Source organism: Gordionus sp. m RMFG-2023, chromosome 1 (genome assembly GCF_954871325.1).
Source record: "Gordionus sp. m RMFG-2023 chromosome 1, tfGorSpeb1-WG-v2, whole genome shotgun sequence".
Classification (NCBI taxonomy): Eukaryota; Metazoa; Nematomorpha; class Gordioida; order Chordodea; family Parachordodidae; genus Gordionus; species Gordionus sp. m RMFG-2023.
The window spans coordinates 84,951,317-84,973,890 of NC_088775.1; the positions used below are offsets into that span (position 1 = coordinate 84,951,317).

The 22,574-nt window shown below is 26.6% G+C and overlaps 2 protein-coding genes across 2 annotated transcripts in view; one reads left to right on the forward strand and one right to left on the reverse strand.

Moving 5' to 3' along the window:
• Positions 1 to 4,812, forward strand: part of LOC135922211 (serine/threonine-protein kinase TAO3-like) — a 29,923-nt gene extending 25,111 nt beyond the window's left edge. Inside the window, exons 9-11 of the mRNA XM_065456627.1 lie at positions 1,604 to 1,846; positions 2,834 to 3,112; positions 3,310 to 4,812. Of these exons, the coding sequence (XP_065312699.1) occupies positions 1,604 to 1,846; positions 2,834 to 3,112; positions 3,310 to 4,215 (1,428 nt within the window). The 3' untranslated portion in view covers positions 4,216 to 4,812. The remainder of the gene's footprint in view (positions 1 to 1,603; positions 1,847 to 2,833; positions 3,113 to 3,309) is intronic.
• Positions 4,813 to 5,565: 753 nt separating this feature from the next.
• On the reverse strand, positions 5,566 to 20,985 carry LOC135922212 (uncharacterized). Its single transcript, XM_065456628.1, has 3 exons — positions 20,627 to 20,985; positions 7,457 to 7,597; positions 5,566 to 6,253 (listed from the first exon to the last, which is right to left on the reverse strand). Exons 1-3 carry the CDS (start codon positions 20,931 to 20,933, stop codon positions 6,018 to 6,020), a joined length of 684 nt encoding a protein of 227 aa, XP_065312700.1. The 5' UTR covers positions 20,934 to 20,985; the 3' UTR covers positions 5,566 to 6,017.
• Positions 20,986 to 22,574: the final 1,589 nt, after the last annotated feature.

Sequence of the window (22,574 nt, forward strand, 5' to 3'; positions counted from 1 at the left end):
AACTTGTCTTTCAATCCATATCTTTCTCAAGTCGATCTATAAGTGGTATTACTTATACATTTTTTTATATCCTAATTGTTGTTGCCTGCCCCCCCTCACTTGAATATAATATTATTATTTATATATGTGTATTTTCTTATTCTAAAATATCTAATCCTAACTCATACATTATTTTATGTATTTTTAAAATTAAAACCATATATCAGAAATGCAGTAAATACCACCTTTCTATCCTACACATCTATACCACCTACTAACACGTGTTGGCCGATACCCGATACCGTGAGTATCAGCGTGTCTATGATGTAGCGTTATCTTTTTCTTCTAAATAAGTTTTTAAGACTAATTTAGTACAATCCTGTATTCATTACATTAAACTTTAGAATGCCTATTTTTTTTCCAATAGTTTCTAAATTATAAAAGTGGGGTGAGATTCAAATAATGACTCAACGAAATATAATAATTTTATTGCTAATGTTACTTTATAATATTACTTATATAATTTCTGGTTTTTCTAATAATTCGCGCAATGTCTTGGAGGGCTGATATTTATTAATTTGTTTTGCGATGCATATAGAGAAGAAAATTCACGATTAAAAATTTTATTCGAAGATCAAATAGTATAGTTGCACATTGTTTGGAACAATTAAAGAAAAATCAAGATAAACGGATAAAAGACGGATCTGAAGCGGTTCTGGTTGACATTCACTGCTTTTTCATATCAAGAAAATCTGCTATTATAACCTTTAGATTTTTACAAAAACATCGGGATTAGTATTCTTAGAAATGGAACATTATATAAGGAGGGGGGGGGGGAGATTTGACCACGGAGGTTACGAATAAATAATAGGAACATGGTTCAATTTCAAACATTCAGATATAACTGGCATAATATTATTTATTCTAATGATAATAAATTATTTTGTTAACTAACACCTGACATTCATCTAATAATCATCTCTATCAACACAATGGTATTCCGATCATCTTTCCTTTTATCACCAGGTCTTGAAATTTTGGGAATTGAATACAACCAATCCTTTACTGAAATGTTTAATTTTAATAATCTATGCTTATTATATTCATATCCCAAATCTTGTCATTTCATCTATCCAATACTTTTTCTTGCTTATATAACATTATCTAAATTATCTTCTCATAAAGCACTCATAATTATTAGGCTCTTAAATAGATATATCCTTTAAATGTTTATTTTAATATTTGTGTTATATATATTTTTTTTAAATTATAATAACTCTTCTTAAATATTTGACATAAAACTTTTTATCTTTTTATTTTACAGAAACCGAATATTCAATAATATCATATCCCCGAATTACAAAATAAAATAATGTCCAAAATGAATATCTAAATATGTCCAGGGCTTAAATAAATAAAATCTGAAAATAAATTTTAAAACATCTTTTATTCTTAAATTAAATTGCGGAAAAAATATATATTCATTTGAGGCAAAAATCAATGATCAATAATAATTATAGGTCAAATAAAATTTTATAAATAAAAGATGAGATTAACTTACAAACATTAGAAAATAGTGTTTATTCCCGTCACTTATAAAGTATATTTTTTAAATTTATACAAGGCCACCCACCACCCTGACATTATGACTAGATCACGAATCGACGAGAAGTTAGCCCACCACGACCCCAATATCCAGAATACAAACCTCCTTAAGGACCAACACATCCCCCAAGAAAATAAAATCAACAAGGTTTTAACATCTTCCAATGATTCTTCCAACTCCAAAATTTCCGAAGGGCTTGTCGAGACTTCTCAGTCGGCCTACCATTATTACTACACCATAATCAGACCTATTCTTAAAGAGGTTTTTTTTTTATATTTAAATTATTTTCGGGGCTTTAATAAGAATTTCACAAAACCATGGTTTGAACAGGGGATTTCTCGCCTATTTTTCATATAAATATCTCATGGAAGTTTTTGTTATGATTCTCATATAAATATCTCATGGAAGTTTTTGTTATGATTCGAATCTTCTAAGAGAAATGGTAAACACTAAAAAATGGTTTTATTTACCATTTTTCGATAGTTAATTTTTTTAAAATAATTGACAATATTTTATTGCAATAAATGGCGTTAAAGCTTGTTTAGTTTAAATAAAATTTCATCGTTTATTTAAATAAATTTGTACCCTTTTTTGACTAAGAAAAATTTGTGTATAATTTCCAATAAATTATAATTTTTTCCATTAGCTTCTTTTTTATTATGAATCAATTTAAGTCAGGGCACAACAGACTCGGAAAGCGTTTGACAAAGCTTCTAAATGCTTTACCTCGCATTCACAGTTAGCGCGAATTCGCAGCGAAGATAATTAATTTGTTAATTAAAAAATAATTATTTATGGAGATATTGTTTTTGTATTAAAAAAAAACTTTAAAAGTTTTTATTCTTGAAAATGACGGAAGATTTACCTTTTAATTAATTGCCATTTTTTAAGGTAAAATTTGGTCAAAAATCTCTATTCTTCGAAAAAATCTTCGAAAGATTTTTGTTTTTTTCACTTCAAACTCTGAATAATTGTAATTTAGATAAAAAATTTAATGGGGTAAACAAAGCGAAACCTATAAACAAGCTTTTATTCCGATTATTATAAAATCGTGAACAATTAGTATGATAATTTATATTTAAAAAAATTGCTCTCACTATACATCAATAAGGAAAATTAAGGAGATTGTTAATTAATGAATTATTATATATATGGATGGTTTTTAAATAACCGAGATAGGTACGGGTTTAGAATTTGGGCTCGTTGCATTAAATCTCTATAAAACTTATAAATGATTTTCCCCTCCAGCTTAAGCACCTATACTTCAAGCAATACTTATACCAACAACAGCAACAAAACAAGGACGCAAGTCCTCAACAAAATATCGCCGAAGCCAAACGGCAATTCCATTACGTCGAAAATTCTTTGAGAGACCTTAGAAAAGCTTTTGAAACCGGCGAGAGGGTATCTCATTCCCTCAATAAATCTTCGTCGCTTCACGCGTCTAATACAAATTCCGATTATCTGACCTTCACTCAAAGATTTTTGGCCACTCTCTTCCATCAGCTTATGCCCCAGGCTCAAGCGGTAATTTGCGTCATATTATATATTAACGAGAAAAAACTAAGGTATATTAATACCTTATGCTTACGTACAAAGTCTCTTTGTTCTGAAAGGTGATAATTCAAAACTATCAAATAATAAACTGCTTTACTAATTTCATTTGTGTATTTGATATTTTTATTTTACTCATAAACATTCCCCCATTCATATTTAAAACACAGCAACAAATTCTTCCTCCAACAACGCAACAGCCCCTTTCTCAAACCCACCATAATAAAATGAGTTCTAATCATAATCAGTCAAATAATAATCCTACATTCGCACCGTATAAGCAACAATATTATCCTTCGTCAAATATCAATCCAATCACGAGTAACACTTCCAACCTCGCCCACAACAATACAAATCAACCGTCTTCCCAACACGCCGCAAAAATTTCTAATAAGTCAAATCTGGATTCGTATATCAGCCCCGCTAATCACGAAAAAACGTTATTTGGTAATGCGCACACTCCAGAGTCAGGTCACCAGGAAAGCGTTCCGAATAACTCCTACACCGATAACTATGCCAATCATAGCAACAGTAGTATCAGGTGGAGAGAGATAAGCGACCGTCTAAAACTCAACAACGCCAATAATTTTATCAGCCCCATGGGCAACACGAGTTTCAACAATATGATCCCACCTATTCACAGCAATGGCAATGTTATGACGAACCACCCTACCAACGGTCCTAACCTACTTCCGACCTGTTCTTCCTACCCCGCAGCCCCCGCTGGTTATACCCCTCAAGTCAATCACCAACAAAATCCCGTTTCCGATCCCTCTCGGAAAATATTTCAATCCTACATTCAACCTCCTTCCAAAATAGATTATCACCCTCGTTCCAACAACTTCCCCAATAACATGAATCTTTCCGACTATAATAAATCTAGGAACGGCGGCTTAATTAGCAATCACCCCAACGTGGTGGTCACTAGTAGGCCTTATTCTGCGGCCGCATATCCCGCCAATGTTAACCACGTTAATCATCATATGAATCAACACCATAATCTTAACGCTAATAATATAAATAATAACAACGTTCTATCCAAAGTTAAACAGCAATACTATAGAAATAAGCCTTGAAAAATTTTTGGGAAGTTTAATTTAAACTTAAACCGAAATTTGATGTGCCCGGAAATTATTATATGGCCAAAAAAAGATAAAATTATATTTGAATTATGGAATTCAGATGTTGCAATTCGTGAATCTTTCCTAATCTATATAGATTTTGCTCATATTCCTTGTGGATATGTTTAGACAAACATTTCTAATCTTACGCAAAAAGTTATTAGACTTTGTAGCCAAATTTTAATATCTTTATAATTTATTAAAATATAATATATTAATCTTTCTTTGTGAAATAAAAAACAATACAATACAAATGATAATTTTTTTACAAATTTGGTTGATATTTTGTTATTCGCTAATTTTTAAATCGACGTAATTTATTCGAAGAAAATATAAATATTCTAACAAAATTTTATGACCATATGAAGAGAGTCATCTTTTATTTGCGTAGTGTGGCGGCGTTTATCAGCACCCTTGGATAGTTGGGTTTTTTATTTAAAAAAACGCTTCCAAAGAATATTATCATTAAAATAGCAAAATATTTTTTTATCTTAAATTATAAATTTTATATTTTTATAAGTGTAAAGACTTGACGGATAATGATAAATTGTTGATTTTGATTTTTTAAACAAAATAATAAAAAAAATTCTGAAAATTTTATGATGGCTTTTTATTTATTCGAATAACATTTTACCTCATAATTCATCATTTCAAAACTCTAAAAAACGTAAAATTAATTTTTGAAAATGATACATTTTAGGTTTGAAATGTTACTTTTTTAGTTTTTTTTAATGATACTTTTATGAGGCAAATTGTTATAAAATCGATATTGAAAATATCAAATATTAGAACTTTCAAAAATTCAATCATGATTGTTTTTATGATTTATAAACAGATTGAAGTTATATATAAATTGTCTATCTTGCTTTAGTATTTCTTTTAAAATATTAAAATTAATTCGAGGGTTACTTTTAAGTAGTGTTGTTAAACGGCTCGTTTTGAGCCGATTTTTAAAAACGACTAACTCAATATTTTCGCCAGAAAAATATTGTCTAAGCCTCGAGATCTTCAATAATATATGTCTAGATCTTTGTTTTTTTTTCTATGAACAAAATCTTCAGGTTTGCATAATTTTTCTGGATGAAATAATGAATTAGCCGTTTTTAAAAATCAGCTCAAAACGAGCCATTTGACAACACTACTTTTAAGTGTAAAGGGCTTACATTTTTTTTTCTTTGTCCAAAGCCTATTTCAAAAGGTTTAAATAATTTTTTAAGGAAACCTAATGATAAAGTTTTGAAAATTTCACAATAAGTAATGATCATATTGTTATTTTTATATTTTTTAAAAAAAGGTATCGTTTTTTGGCTAAAGTTATGATAGATTTGATATACAAATTTTTTTGATGTTTTGGGCAACACAGCTTTGAAATGTATAAAATCACAAATTAATTAAAATACGTATATAAAATTCTTTAAAAAAAAATTAGATTTGACAAGGGGTGTTTAGGGCTTTGGGATGTCAAAAAATTATTTTTAGTTTTTTTTAGAATTTCATTTTAAAATTTTTATTTTCAAATCCTGTTCTGTCCCTGAAAACTAGTATTGTTTAAAAACCTCAATTTACCCTATTTTTAAAAAACGGCCAAATCATGATTTTAGCCAAAATAGCAGTATCTAAGCCTCGAAATTTCGCCAAAGGAGGGCCAAACATTTCAGCTACATATTAGCAAAAATCTCGAGACTTTGATAAATTGGTGGGTAAAATTTTGATTAGCCTTTTTCAAAAAATCGGTTATATCGAGGCTTTTAACAACGCTACCGAAAACGGCACCACATAAAAGCTGCTATCAGCATAATCACGAGATATCGGCTTGATTTAGAACGATGTGCTCCATTCATGTAAGTGTTGATCAACTTTTGCACCGGTATATTGTTGCAGGCGGATTCGGGGCATGTCCAGAAGCATAAATCTACTTTCCTCCCTTCTATGTATTGGGGTAGACAGGAGTCTACGATTTTGAAAGGCGTGCAATCCCTGAATATAATCACACCTAACATTGTAAATTATAAATGAGATAAAGTTCTGTTATAGTAAGCCTGGACCAGGCCAATTATTTTAAAATTCTAATGTATAGAAAGCATTTTGGCGTCGGCACAAAAATACGAATAGAATATTTCTATTATTCTTTTGAATCCAAAATTCTTTATTCGTATTCCTAATTCGATTCAAAAATTAAATGTTTTAAAATTTTTTTTTTAAAGAGGGAAAAAGAATTATTATAATAACAAAAAAAATGATTTAATAAAATATAGAAATAAAATAAAAAGTTCTTCTAGAAAAATAGTTCAATATTTATGAATAGCTTTAAATATCTACAAATGATTTCAAATATTTTGGAATAATAAATGTTAAGAAATTCGATCGAATAATGAAAACAATATTTTTTGACGTATAAATGTCGTTATTATTCATAAAATACTAAACGATCTAATTGAATAAAATCTAATAATTATTAAACCTCCTTTTCACATTAGCTTATTCTGTATTTAAGGTGACAAGTCATTTAAAAAAATATATTCCGATAAGTGTGACTGGGCTATGATATTAATTTACCAAGAATAATACCATCTCTAACTTTAGATAGTATATTTGCACACTGCAAACATTACGCAAGTAAATTATGAACATTTGACAATCCATCAATAAATATTGACTTGCCAATTGTATTGATTTACTCTTTCTACTAATAAATATGTAAGACGCTAGAGCCGGTAGTGTATTATCTGGTCTAATTACAATACATTTTTTATACTAATATCCTATTTTATTAAGTATACTTATTTCTGATATACATATGTAAAATGGAGGGGGGGTTGAGCGCTGAGACGGATGTTTGATTCCATAAAGTAATTGCAATAGGAGATGTTTGGATGAAGTATTTTTTAACGAAAATTTTATTAGAGGAATTCTTACAACTAACCAAAAATGATGGGATATTAGATAAGCAAAAATCGAAGTACTAATTAATATAAAATAACTATTAATGCCGTGTCTTAGGACGGCTTTATCGACTTAAAAAGCAAAACGAGAATAAAATAACAATGCCACCAAATAGTTAAACCAAACTAAAATTGAATGTCCCAGTGTTCAGAAGTTCTTTAGATACTATAGAGAAATTAAGTAGACCCAGCTAAGAATTCAAAAATGCTATAAAACGAAAAATTAAATATGCGGTATGAAATAATTTGAAAACCTATGTTTGGCATTTTGATTGTGTAAGTGAAGCAATAACTCGCGTTTATTATACGATCGCTGCATGCAGAAGGAGGTAATTGACCAGCGGCGCAGCCTGGATTTTTGAGGGAAGTGCATTGAAGGCATTGGAAGTTATTTTCTATATAAAAATTTTTTTTTAATGCTATACCTAATTTACATTTTATAAAAAATATTTTCTTAAAAAAAACCATTAAACGAAATATAGATATGGTCCAAATTTTGAATGTGAAATCTAATATTTTATAAATCCATAATGCATATTTTAAAACAAAATGGTGCTCGCTACTTTTTTAAAAATAAAATTAGTTTTTATTAAGCAGTGTCTTAACTTTGACTTGTATTATTTCTAAATAGTCGACTACATAGCTTTATCAAAACAATTTTTTTTAAAATGGTTATTTAAATTTAGTCCACATTTAAAATGAAACGGAATAGGGTGTCCTAGTTCAAGATCTGAATAAACTGTTTTAAACAGAAGTTTAAAAAATAAGATGGGTCAGTAGGCTTAACGCTATTTATATATACAATAGGAAACGAACTAAATATTTAAAAGAAAATTCACATCACTTAAATTATATTTTTGCAAAATATATAATATTATATTCATTATTTCATGCAAATCCTTTGAACGGTTTTAATTTTACTAATGTTATTTTCTAAATGCCGTATATTTGAGCCCCTCTCCCCGATATATATAATAATAACCTGTAATTAATCAGAAATAATTTTAATAAAATCATTCCTATCAATAAGTGTCTTTATAAAAGTTACTTTTGAAAAGTACGTTTCAGATGATTATTAACTCATTTTTTAAATTTATTTTTTACTTACAAAATAATTTTGCGATTCACAAATGTTAATCAAATGAATCTAATGAAAATAAAAAATTTTAAAATAGAAATGCACTGCAAAAAAATAAAAAAGAATGTAATATATTAAGAACACTAAAAAAATATATATATCATAGTAATAATAATATTTGAATCGAAAAAAGTATATAAATAACAGAATATAATATTTAAGTGCTTTGCGTCTAAAAAATTGGGAAAAATACGTTTTATATCTGCTTTTAATTGTTGTCAAAAGTGTTCATTTTTTTTTCACATAATATAAGTTTTCCTGAGCATACAAGTGAGATATTATATTTAATAAACAGTGATTTTAGATTTGAGAAATCATCTAAAGATAATGAATGATATATAAATGTTTTACAAATCTTAAAAAGTAACACTTTGTCTTGACATTCCAAATAAATATTGCAAGTCGAATTTTTTCAAAAGTAACTATTTACAGTTACTTTTTCATGAAAATTTAACTAGCTTAATAATATTACTATTGACCCTTTTATGAGGTTTTATGTAAACAGCTGACTTATTTAAAATTCTATTCTTCTAATTATAATCAAATGACCTGCAAGATTTGACAGATATAAATTATTTAATCTTTATTAATAATAATTTTTAATATATCTTAATCCTACATACATATCTATCAAATCTTAAATTAACCCTAACCCATATCATTTTAACCATTATTCATACTCCTTACTTTAGATACTTGTTTAATTTTAAAAATGTTTCATCCAATTAAAAAAAAAATCTTCAATTGAACTATCTTTAAGTTGAGTTATTATCGTAATGATTGACATGTAAGTGAAAACTGAGTAATAATTTTTTCTGCCATTAGATCAATTATGTTTATAGAAACCGCTGAGTTAAACCCCTCTCGGTAGGTAGACGTACAGTGTCAATAAATTTCCTAAAGATTAAATCAGAGGGAAAACTGGCCAACCTGGGTAAACCTGGAAATCGCCATTAAACGGAGAGAAGAAATACACGATGATCAATATCTAATAAATTGTATTTTGAAAAATATATAGCCTTGAATTTTATATTAATATAATAAATTAATTATAAATTTCGTTTCTGGCAATATATTTTTGATTTATATATTATTATATAAATTAATTATAAATTTCGTTTTTTATGGGTATATTTTTGATTTCTAGTCAAAAATTTACAGAAGCGAAACAGAAATACTAATGGTGAGGGTAATTCCTATTTTGAAAAATTAAAAGGACCTCAAAATATTTTTTTAATTTCAATTCAAACATCGTTCTTCAGAAGTCCAATGGCGAGGATAGAATTTTTTTGGCAATATGGGACAAGGTGTTTAAAAAATTTGGAACTATTTATTCTTAGCCAAATCAAATGAGTCCATAAAATCATTCTTCTTAAATAATATTTTTTTTATTTATTTCATTCCTCTCAGTACCCTCACTTTATTTTACTTATGAGATCTATCAGTCGCCGTTCAATAAAACAGATTTCTATCATTTTTAATACACGTTATTGATTTAGACGGTTAGTAATGTTAAAAAGCCAGATTCGAGTCGATTTTTAAAACCGGCCCGATTAAGTTTATAACCAAAATAAATGTGAGCCTGGAGATTTTGCTCATAGATAGCTGAAAAGGTTTGGACACTATTAGCTAAATATGGAAGCTAAATATCAGCAATATATCTACAGCGCCCAGGCGCATTTTTGTAACTCAGGACTATATTAGATAAGTGTATTAAAAATTTTGTGATATATTTCGTGATAGTTTAATAAGTTACACCCTAATAATTTTATATGGTAATTATTATTTTTCACACACTAATAATGAAATTAATATTTAAACGTCTACTAATTAATGGTTGAAATGAAAATTGAGGGGTAACGGGAAAGTTTTTTTTTTTATATAACTATATAATGATGATAATAAATTATTTATATATTTTTTCGAATTATTTATCTATTTTCATAAATCGATTTCATATAATATTTTAATAGTATTATTAATATAAATGCAATATATTTATAATGGTTATATTTTTTATGAAGATTTTTATATCATATAAAATATTTTTTTTAAAAAAGTATAATTTTAGCGAATATTTTTTTTGGAAAAAGCAAGTAAATTGAAATGACTCCTGCAAAGTTTTGAGCATATAAGGGTCATTAATAATTTCGTGATAGCGAAAAGAAATAATTATCCCATTTTTAAAAATGGTAATAATTGTTAAAAAAAAAATAGACATACAATTTTCTTTTTTAAATGAAAAAATAAAATAAATGTCGCTGCTATATGCTATGCAGGGCTGTAGCCACCAGTTAAGGGGAGGGCAACTGTTTACTTAGGAATAGTGTTGTTAAAAGGCTCGTTTTGAGCCGATTTTTTTAAAAACGGCTAATTAAATATTTTAGCCAGAAAAATATTGCCTAAGCCTGGAGATTTCGCTAATTGATGTCTAAACCGTTTGTGCCATCTATGAGCAAAATCTTAAGTCTTGCGTAATATTATTCTAGATAAAATATTGAGTTAGCCGTTTTTAAAAATCGGCTAAAATCGAGCCGTTTTTAAAAATCGGCTAAAATCGAGCCTAAACAACACTACTTAGGAGGGTCAATGCTTTTTTGAAATACTCATATAAATTTTTTTGCTATTTTTATTAAAAATTCGTTAACATAAATGAATTAAAAGCTAAATTCCGTATTTTTTCCATAAGCCATTAATATCAAAAAAAAAATTACGTCGTAAGTGCTAGATAGAACTCTCTTTAGTTCGGAGAATGAGACCTCACAAACATTTATACAATTCATTAAATGCAAAATTGTGTTTTTTTATACACGATATTTACGATATTTTCAAAATTATTATTTTTTTAACTTCTGAAAGCTCATAGTTCTTTTGATATTTTCATTTCATGATGCCACGTTTCTATATTTAAGTTTGATATTGATTCTAATGGGGGCATTTTATCTGATATAAAATAATCAGGGTCAAGATGGAATAATGTATTAAAACATGATAGAAGATTATAATCATTTTGTGTAAATCTTTTAAAAAACGACTTACATAAATAATCAATAATTTTATAATAATTCTTATTTAAGGAACTCCATTTGAAGTCCTTTACACAATCAAATTGCAATTTGGTATCGACTAAAAAATCATGAAGGTTTGTACGTGTTTTACGTACCCTTGATGATTTTTGAGATATGAAATTAAATTTTTATATAAGTTTCTAAAGTCTTAATTCTTATCATATCAAAAGAATTATCACTTCTTTTATTTTTTAATATATTAATTATGGGATGAATACAATTTTTAATTTAGTGGATCTATTGTTATTAATACTTATTTAGTGGATCTATTGTTATTAATTCTTCATAAATTAAAATGACCAGTAGAATGTAAATTTTATTAACCACTGAATCATGAATGGAACTTCTAAATTAAGAGTACTATTTATCAATAGTCTCAAAATTCTTATTAATAATGTGAGATGTTTCTAAATGACCAGTCACCTTCTGGTCTAAAAGTCTCTTAAGAGTATGGCCTGTATATCTACAGGTTAGTTAAAATATTCAAGAATATTATAATATAAATCATATGAAAATATATATGACAAAATTTTTAATATTTTTTTTTATTTGTAATCTAATTTTAAAAAGAAAAAAATAATATTATAATAATCTAGTAGGCTGTGCTAAGGTTGAAAAGAAGTCCTAATCGGGTCTATTTTTAAAAACGGCCGATTAAGATTTTTTGCCAAAATAATGTTATATAAGCCTCGAGGCAAATAGATGTTTAAACCTTTGTGCCATCTATAAGAAATAATTCCCCGAAATTGATTATCTCAAAATTTTTAAATATTTTATTTGAGGATTTTTATTTCGTTGTTATATTTATAAGGGGAATTTTTTTTTTCCTCCTATTTTAATAATTTTGTAATTTTTAATATCTTAAAAAACGGGGGTTTTGTTTCCGGGGAATTATATTCCTAGATTCATAAATATAACTGAACATACTCTTTTCAAGTAAATAGAATCTTCCATACGTCTCATTTTCAAGACCATTTGTCCTTATACAAAAATAATGAAGCGTGGCCCAAATTTAGGCTCGGGCTTCTTAAAAATAGGAAAACCGCACGGCCGAGCGGACTAAAAATAAAGGGTAGGGCTTAGTTTCAAAAATGACAAATTCAGGTTAAAAAATATTTTAATTTACAGAACACCCGCCATAAAAAGTGGTAAATTTCCTTCCGATTTTTTTCCCCATCAAATTTAATGTGTATTTTTTTAAAAAAAAAATTTAATCAATCAGAATCAATTTAAGATATTTTTTTTTTGCATAATAGTAATAATCAAAATTAATTATATTTATATATAAAAAAATATATAAATTGCCATGGAAATTTAAATAATTTTTTATGGCTATCACCATCCGATTAATTCAGAAATTATTATAATGTGTGTTTTGTTTTATTTTACATTAAACATCACGGTTTATCGAATTATTAATGAAAGAAAGAAGAAAAAATTATATTATATAATAATAAAATTTATATCTCCAATTTAAATTGAAATCATTAAAATATATATATTATATATATATATCCAAAAAAAAATTCTTATTTTATATATTCCAAATTGGTGTTGTTAAACGGCTCTATTAGAGTCAATTTTTAAAAGCGGTCAACTAAAGATTTTAGCCATAAAAAATGTTGCCTAAGTCTTGAAATTTCGCTAATAGATGTCCAAACCTTTGTGCCATCTATGGGGAAAATCGTCAGGGTTATGTAATACATTTTTGGATAAGATACTGAGTTAGCCGTTTAACAACACTAAAATGATTTAAAAAAATATAACCTCTAAAATGAAGCCACATAAAAAAGAAAACCTATCCATAATCGAGAAACGTTTTCGCTTCTAATGCGGGCATGTAAATGTATTTTACGGAGGTCTTCATAAAATTTTATTTTTTAAAAATTTTTCGAAAACCAGCACTTCTAAATAGTATTTTACATGTTCAACTTTTTCAACATCCGTGGGCGTCCTTTTTAGTTTATATTCCGTCCTAGCCTAAATTTTCTCTAAGGATTTGTGAATTAATGTTATATAATTTCAATTGGTCACTAATTTCAGGAATGCATCTTGGACAGGCAAATATGATCGAGTTAATTCCTAAATTTCAACGGGGTAATTCGGACGGGGTAATTAGTGTCGTAATTGAGCAACATTATAATATAACATTAAAATAATTGATTTGAGGATAAATTAAGTATTCCATCTCCTTTGATTTATATCTACCTTAAAAAAATATATAATGATATTTATGGCCTCATATTATTTTATTTTTTTTAACCTTTAACAAATTTATAAAATAATTTAATTCATATGACATCTAAAAAGGAAATATTCCCGAAATTTCGAGATTAAATTGAATGTTTTTTTGTCAAAAATTGTTTTATATTAATCACCTTCAAGATCAGCGTGTGAGGAGTTAGGCAGATAATAAATTTTTTTTAAAACTAGTTATGGAATATAATACTAATAAATTTAATTCTGACGGGTATTATGATATAACAAAGCTGAACTAATCCTGCATTCACAGTTAGCGCGAATTCGCAAGGAAGTATACAAAATATGCTGTGTTTTCGTATGCTTCGCCGCGAATTCGCGATAGCTGTGAATGCAGGTTAAGTACTAATTTAGAGACGCTTCCCTATTTACCTCCCACGCCTTCCTTTCCTTTCTTCCTCGCAATCTCACACTTGTATTCGATAACAAGATATATAATTCGTAAGATAATCAATACATTAAATAGCAGTTTCAAAATCAATTCGAGTTTTTTTTTACTTTAAAATAATAAAAAAAAATTTTATATCGAGGGAATAAAAAAGGAGACAATTTTCAATAATTTATAATTCCTTTTATTAATAAATACCAGAAAAATACCACTATCAAATCCAAAGAATTTTGGATATTCATAAATCATAATGTCATCATCATTACAAAAAATTATAAATATTAATGTTATTCATTCATTAATAAATATATCAATTTTTCTCCTAATAAGAAAGCTTGAAGATGCATAATGTACTATATATATATATTCATTAAAAATCACGTAATATATTTGAAATTTTTTTATCTGATAACGAGTGTGTGATTATAATTGTTAACTAGGGATTAGTATAAAATTGACTATCTACAAAGCAGTGCAGCAAGTAAAAACATGATAGCAATTTATTAAACAATGTTATATAAAATTTTACACCCATTTTTTAAAGATAAACTAATCCTAAACAATATCTGTGTCTTGATTGGATCTATCTTGCCAGATTTTCATTTTATTGGCGGAAACAAATTTGCTATTAACAGTAGAGCCAACCCATAACTCTCCATGAAATAAAACTGATGACTTAGGGGAGAGGGGGTCAGTGTGTGACACAAATTTATATGATAAAACAAATTAATTCTCCCCTTTCTCTTACAGTTCTCTCAACTCGAAGAAGTTTTTCTTCAAGTAGTTACACTAATGCCAGAGTAACTAGTCCGACAACAAGAGGTCTAGCATACTTGCCTTCAGTGAACTACGTGTTAGGGAAATAGTCAATTCTAGAAATGCGTTTTGGCAACAGATTTATACCCCCTCCCCTTCCATACTCCAGAAAAATATTTTCAAACCACTATCTCCTTACAGAAGTCTAAAACTTAAAAAAATCGAATCTTTATTTAAATAATTTCTGGTGGGCGGACAAATAATTTTTGATTTTATTTCAGTTCTGGCTTTTTCCGAGATTTAAAAAAAATTCGTTAGGGGTCGGGTAGACACTTTTTTTTTGTAAAAGTTTTGGACCAAGTCGGGCTTAAAAAAATTACTCCCAAATGCTGATAACCAATTAGAATGGAACTACTAATTTTCTTTCAAAAAATCGCAAAAAGAATAAGAAATACTCTTTTCCTTAAAAATTTGCTTGGCGTTATTAATAAAAATTTTGACAAAATTGTGTCACTATATATTGTGTGAATTATTTTATCACTATTCGATTTCCTAATAAATAGAGAAACTCAGCAAATTAAATTTGAAAGGATGTTTATTTAATATAAAATAAATATCATTCTTACATAATAATGAGTTAATTTATTTCCTTTATATATATATATATATGTGACTTATTTTTATTTCAAAAAATGTGTCAAAAGGAAAAGTCATAACATAAATCGAATAAAATTTTGAAATTTAATTACATTAATATCATTCCTACGATATAACCAAGCCAAGTTATTCTTAAGAAATTACATTTATTTTTTTAATCTTGTTTTTGTAATTCTCTTTATATTATATAGTATATACTATGTATACACTTATATAGAATACAAATCCATTTAATTTTAAAATTCAATTGGTTATATTTGATAAATAATTTTTTTTAGTAGTATCAAGGTATCATTCAACTCTCGATTAAATGATTTTATAAGTCAGTGACATATCTGGAATTTTACTTAGCATTAATAATATCCAGTATTCATAATTTTGGAAGACAACAGCAGATTCTAATAAACTGTTTTTTTGTTAAATTAAAATTATTTTAGAAAATCAAATTTCATGATGCCACGAAGACTGATTGTATTATTTTAAAGAATGGAGCAGGATTTAACAAAAGTCTTCATAAAAGCGTTTATAAATTTTTTTCCCCAAATTGATGATCAGAAAGATTGAGGATTTTTTTAAAGATCAAAATAATTTTTCATAAAATATTTGTGAAATTCATAATAGATTTTTTTATGCATTAAAATCACAAATTTTATTTACTTATAAATTTTTTTTAAAATTTAGGTAAAATTTGAACATTTTCAAAATAATCTTCCTTTCTTTAAAAAAAATCTTTTGAGATCAAACTCTGGATTCAGCAACTTCCTTATGTACAAAATATTGCTTTCAATTTTATAAAAAAATAATCATTAGGTGGCCTTTGAAATATCTAAGGGTCTCCCCTAGTGTTGTTAAATGCACAATTTGAGTCGATTAAAAACGGCATGATTAAGAGGTAGAAAGATTTCTTCTATTTTGCCAAATCTTGAGGCCTATAAATAAAACTATTAGGCTAAAATCTCAATCATGCCAGTTTAACAACACTAGGTATCATCCATAATACGTCCGATGGAAGTGAGATTTGTCATTTTACAAAAAAAAGATCTGTAATTTTTTAAATATTCTCCATTATATAATGATTGCAAAATCTACTGAAATGATTACGAAATCTAAAAAAAATATTTTTCAATTATAGAGATTTCCTATTTGATTTTGAAAATTAAGAATGTAATGCATTATAAAGAAATGTGTCTAATTTATGATATAACATAACTTTTTTTTAAAGTATAGTTGTCTGCGTATATTTTATCCGCAACCAAAAAAAACAACCTATATGAATCTTATAAGTCATTCACTTCCTGCCGATCTCTAACGTATACGATATTCCCGGATTGTCTTGGGGGGGGGCATATTTCCGTAAGAATTAGTGCTAAGATCTTAAATATCATCTTTTTAATCTTTAGCTTCCAGTAGTAATAATGGTGTTCATAGTGATGACTTATCAAGATCAACAATTCATCAATCATTAATTTTTACCCTAATTTTATTATATATAGAAAAAGCAAATATTGCAATTATCCGAAAGAAAAATGAAGAAAATAAATAAATAAATATCTAATAGAGGAATATAATAAAAACTAGTTATCTGCATCGGATCTAATTTTTCAAGTCTGGCCCGCCCGAAATTTTTTTAAAAAGGTTTAGCCGGTCCGGCCCGAAATTTTTTTAGAAGGCTTTGTCGGCCCGGCCCGAACCCGATTTTTTTTTTAAAAAAATTTACCGGGAAGGCCCGTCCCGAATTTATTTAAATATAGAAATTAATTTTTATAATTTTAGATAAAATTTCTCAACTTTATAAATTTTGTTAATTTCAAAAAATTGAAAAAAAAATATTAAAATAACATTAATTCGAAATTATTAAATTTCAATAATTCGAAAAAATTATTTGGACCACTCTTTTATTATGTGAGTAAAGTGGAGATCTGCAAAAGTAAGTCCGGCCCGTACCTGGCCTGGCCCGAAAGGGCTTCGAGCCGTGTCTATATTTATTTTTTCAGAAAATTCGGGCCGGGTCGGTGTAAATTTTTAAAATATATATAAATTTATTAATTTTATGTTGAATTTTTTTATGTAAAATAAAAATATTTGATTTTATATATAGAAACTAGATTCCATATAACATATATCTTTTATTTTGAGTAATTATAAAAATTTATTTCTATATTTATATAAGTTCGGGCCGGGCCGGGCTGGGCAAAACTTTTTAAAAAAAATTTAGGACCAGGCTTGAAAAATTAGGCCCCATGCAGATCACTAGAGTAAAGTTCCAAATTAAGAAATTATAAATAACATCTTTACATTTTTATTTGGATAGAAATCTCTCTGATGTCATTATTGGGGGAAAAAAATGGAATTGTTTTATTAACAAAATTACAAAAAAATAAAATTTTAATCTTAAAATTTAATCTTAAGATTAAGAAAGAGATAGTTTTATTTCGTTTGAAAATTTTTATATCTTTTTTTTTTTGAAAAATATATTTCGGCAATTATAGTCAAACAAGAAGAGTATAAAAACTAATTTAAAAAAAAGAATATCAAGGAGTAGTATTTAATTATATTTTAAAAAGTCAAATGATATATTAGGAGAAGTGTATAAAGCTAATTAAAAAATATAATAATTAAAATTATGTTTCATATAATATAATGTGTTAATATGTTCTAAATCATTCTATGATTTTACCGCATATATATATAAACAATTCTAAACAGAATAGAATAAATTACTCAAATTCTGATTACCTCAACTTAATTTAAAATAGAAATGATAATTTCATTTCACAAAAAAAGAAGATAAATATCGAAAAACTTTGTATCTTTTATTACACAGAGTTGATGTTCTTCCTAAAATTTACAACAAAATCTCATTAGGGTTATTTTATTACATCATCATATAGATGTGATAGATAATTCCATAATAACCAGAGACCTACTTACATAGTTACTATTTGCATGGCCCGGCCCGGATATTTTTTTAAAAATTTTTTTGCCAAACCTAGCCCGGGATTTATTTTTTCCGACAAGCCTGGATGTTTTTAAAAAATATATTCTATTTATTATTAATTTTTATAGCTAATAATGGCGATTTAAAATATTTCATGAATATACGTCTAAAAAAAATATTTTTTAGGCACGGCTCGGTTATATTTGAAAAAATTAAAACCGGGCCGGACTTGCCTGCAGGTCTCTTATAATCATGGAAAAATTTAAATTCGATAGTGAATTTGTGGACTAAAACAAAGTTAGAGAATTCAGCCATATTTTAAGAGATGTGGATTAGTATTTAATAGGATATTTGTTGAGCTTTCGCCACATGACAAATAGATGTTAAAGAATTGTTTATATAAAATAATTCATAATTCATTCACCTTTTTTTACAAAAAAAAAATATTGATGTTAGAATCAGGCAATTTATTAACCAATCAAAAACGATTATTATCTTCTACATTTTTTTTTACTATTTAAAGGCAGAGTTTAAAACAGACATAAAAATTATTAGCGTTTTTTTCTATTTATTTTTATAATAATTAGTTGGATTTATCTTTAATTTTTGGTTATTATTTGACATCTAGCTTAATGTTCATTCACATTAGCAAACAAACAAAAAGATATTGATAGAAAACAGTTTTTTTGTAAAAAAAATTACATAATTCCTAAATTCTTTCCCAAATTTTAGGATAAATTGATTATTTTTGTCAATAATTTTGCTTAAAACATTTTTATTCAATTTATATAATCGATTTTTCATATAAATTAGAAAATACACAAAATGTTTATGATAAATATTGTCTGAAATTTGTAGGGTAAATATTCTGCACAAGCTGGAATGCATTTCCGGGCAAATTCTCTCTTTCAAATTTAAACCGTCAGTAAACGATGAACAAAATTGAGAAACTCCGAATTCCTATAGATACCATATCCAATATGCCATGTATACATACTCTTTTTTGTATCATTTTTTTGTATCAAGATACCTTTTAATTGCCATATAGGCAAGACTCTTTTATAAAAATAATGACGAAATTTTAGTTGATTTGTTAACTTTTGGATACAATGTATAAAATTATAGTATAAAAGCATTATACTAAAATCAATGTTTAATAAAACTTATAATTATAATAACTAATTTGTATAACTAATTTTTTTTTGAGATTAAATAGGGGGGGGGGGGATTTTTTGGCTTAAAGTGATATTTAATGAAAACAAACAAATTTGTGATAGAGATGAGGGGGAAGGGATTTCCTAGCTATTTATTTATTTTAAAAAAAATATGTAACTCTTCATTCCCAGTTTAGAGAGAATCTGCGCTGGAGTATACAAAAATTTATGTAAAATTATTACATTATTTATATCATATTTCGTGTACGCGAATTCGCGATAACCATGAAACGGGGTATGATATAGCTCAACGGATTAATTTTTATAAAATTAAGATTATATCTTGCAATTTCTTTTAGTCACAAAATTACATGGGGTGATTTATGAGTCACAATAGATAAAAAATAAATATTTACTCAATATTTATGCAAATTCATAAAATGATGTTTTATCTAATATCTAAAAATTTGTAAGAAAAAAATATTTCAATAATCCGGAAAATGAATAAATGGATATTATCCATGAATTTGAAGATATGAAAAGAAATTGGCTTTTGACTAATTGATTGCGGTTCAACTCGATGAGATTTCCATTAGGACAGCTGATTTATTTAAATTTCTATTCGTAAATTTATAATAACATGTCAGAACTTGACAGGTTATTAAAAAGAATTAAATTTTTTTAAAAAACGCCATTCTAAACCCTAACCCATATACCTCTAACCTTCTAATCCTAATGCTCCTTACCTACTTCAGATACTTAATTTAATTTTAAATAAGTATTTCGTCCAATTAAAAAAATTTCTTTCACTTGAACATTACTTGAGTTGAGGCGGTTACAATGATACTTTAACTTATAATTTTTAAAATATTTACAGGAAATGTTCCTTTGAAGAATCATTAAAAAAGAAATTAAAATCTAATTTGATACCCTCAATTAAAATTGTTTATTTCAACACATGTCACGAAATGTAATATACCCGAGTTTTCTGGACATTTTTTTTAAAAAAATTAGGCTTAAAAAAATATTTCTTTTTCCGGTAAAATTTTCTGACAATTATTTAAACCTTTAGTAACTTCCTGATAACCGGGATGAATATAGGCAAGTTCTTCGTCCTCGTATGACGTAGCCGTTAAATTTTTACTCCTCTTGTCCTTAGGATTCTTCGAAACTTGAAATGTCTTGGAACTGAATTGGAATTGATTCCCAGGCGATTGAGCAGGTTCAAGAACTGGGTAGAACATAGAAAAACGTGCGAATTTTGAAATGGGGAAATCTTCGAGATTATTCGCGATCTCAGCTCTTTCATCCTGATCTGAAACAGAGGAAGTTATCAAACAAAAGCACACTATTAAATATCGGTATTTTAACATAATTAATATTTTTTTTCTTCAAGTAATTTTAATTTTCTCGAATCAATTTTATGAGATTCTTTGGTGGTAAATTATTTACACGTTCTCATTTTAAACATCTTTTCTCTATCAATTTTTTTTTTTTGATCCACCCAAAAAAAAAAATACAAAAAAAGCTACCAAATTTCTAAAAAATTTTACTTTATATAAAAAAAAATATTTATAATTTATGATGAAATGAAATTTATTCTTAAAATTTATTATTAATTTTTATGTCAACTTATTATAACTATAACTATATGTATTTGTTAAAAAAAAATTTTTTCAGAATGAATTTTTTGTAATAATAAGGGAAAAAAAATATAAAAATAATTTCATTTTTATCCGATATAAATGTAAGTGTAAGTTTCTAATAATGTAATATATTTTTTGGATATATATCCATTAGGTATAGTATATATATATATATATATTAATTAAAATATGTGTCAATTTTAAATAATTAAATTCGATTATGAGCCTAGTGTAAATAGTAGGATAGGATTAATTAAGATAAATTTGGTAAAAAACCTTCAAAATGTAACAAATATATAGTATGAGTTAATATTATCATATAACAATAATAATAATATAGATTATTAATATACATTTAATATCCATTATATATAAAAGGGAACTTCGAACAAGAATGAAGAGGTTTGATAAATCGATTATTAATTAGTGGTCTCATGAAGTATGTTTTTAGGATGGAGATATGACATATAATTATTCCTTCAAAAAATATGAATCAAATCAAAATATTTGTATTATTCGTATTTGGTTCATGTTATCGGATCGAATAATTACTTTATTCGAATACTTGCGAATCAAATAATTCCTTATTCGTATTGGTAGAAACATTATAATTATTATTCGATTCGGTGAATATTCAATTCGATTCAAAAATTTAACCATAAAAATAAAATTTAAAATAAGAGATTTATAGATTGTGGGAAGAAAAAAAATTAAAAGTTCCGCAAAGAACCTGTTAAATAATTAAAAAATAATTTGAAATGTTTATGAATAATTTTGAAAAATTTAAGGATTAGAAATACTTAAAAATTATTTTCTAATAATATACTATTAATTTTAAAATATGCCAATAATTTCGATTCATTCAATAGAATAATGGATAAAAAAATTATTGGATAGATAATATATTTCCCTTATTCATATTCGATATTCTTCATAAATCGAATCGAATAATATCGAATTACGAATAATTCGATAAACATTTTTGGATATCGGCGAATAATTAAATTGGGCCAAAATATACAGTTCAGTTTAAACTGTGTAGTAGTCAGATTATTCTCAAAAAAAAAACCATTTCACCTTTGCCCCCCGGTTTTCTTCACGAATTATATGTGAATATGCATTATAAAATTTCTAATTTTCTAAAATTATTTGGTTTTCTAAAAAAACAATAATAAATAATAATAATTTTTAAAAAAAGACACCTAAAATTCGGATGAATCCATAATTAATAACGCGAAGTTATATATGGACATGTCAAAAAGTATTTTGTCACGAATTGTCAATTAGTTCTTAAATATATTTTATTAAAAGTTAGACATATTATTTGGTTTTCTTTCGCAAAATCTAATCGAACAAATATATTTTTTT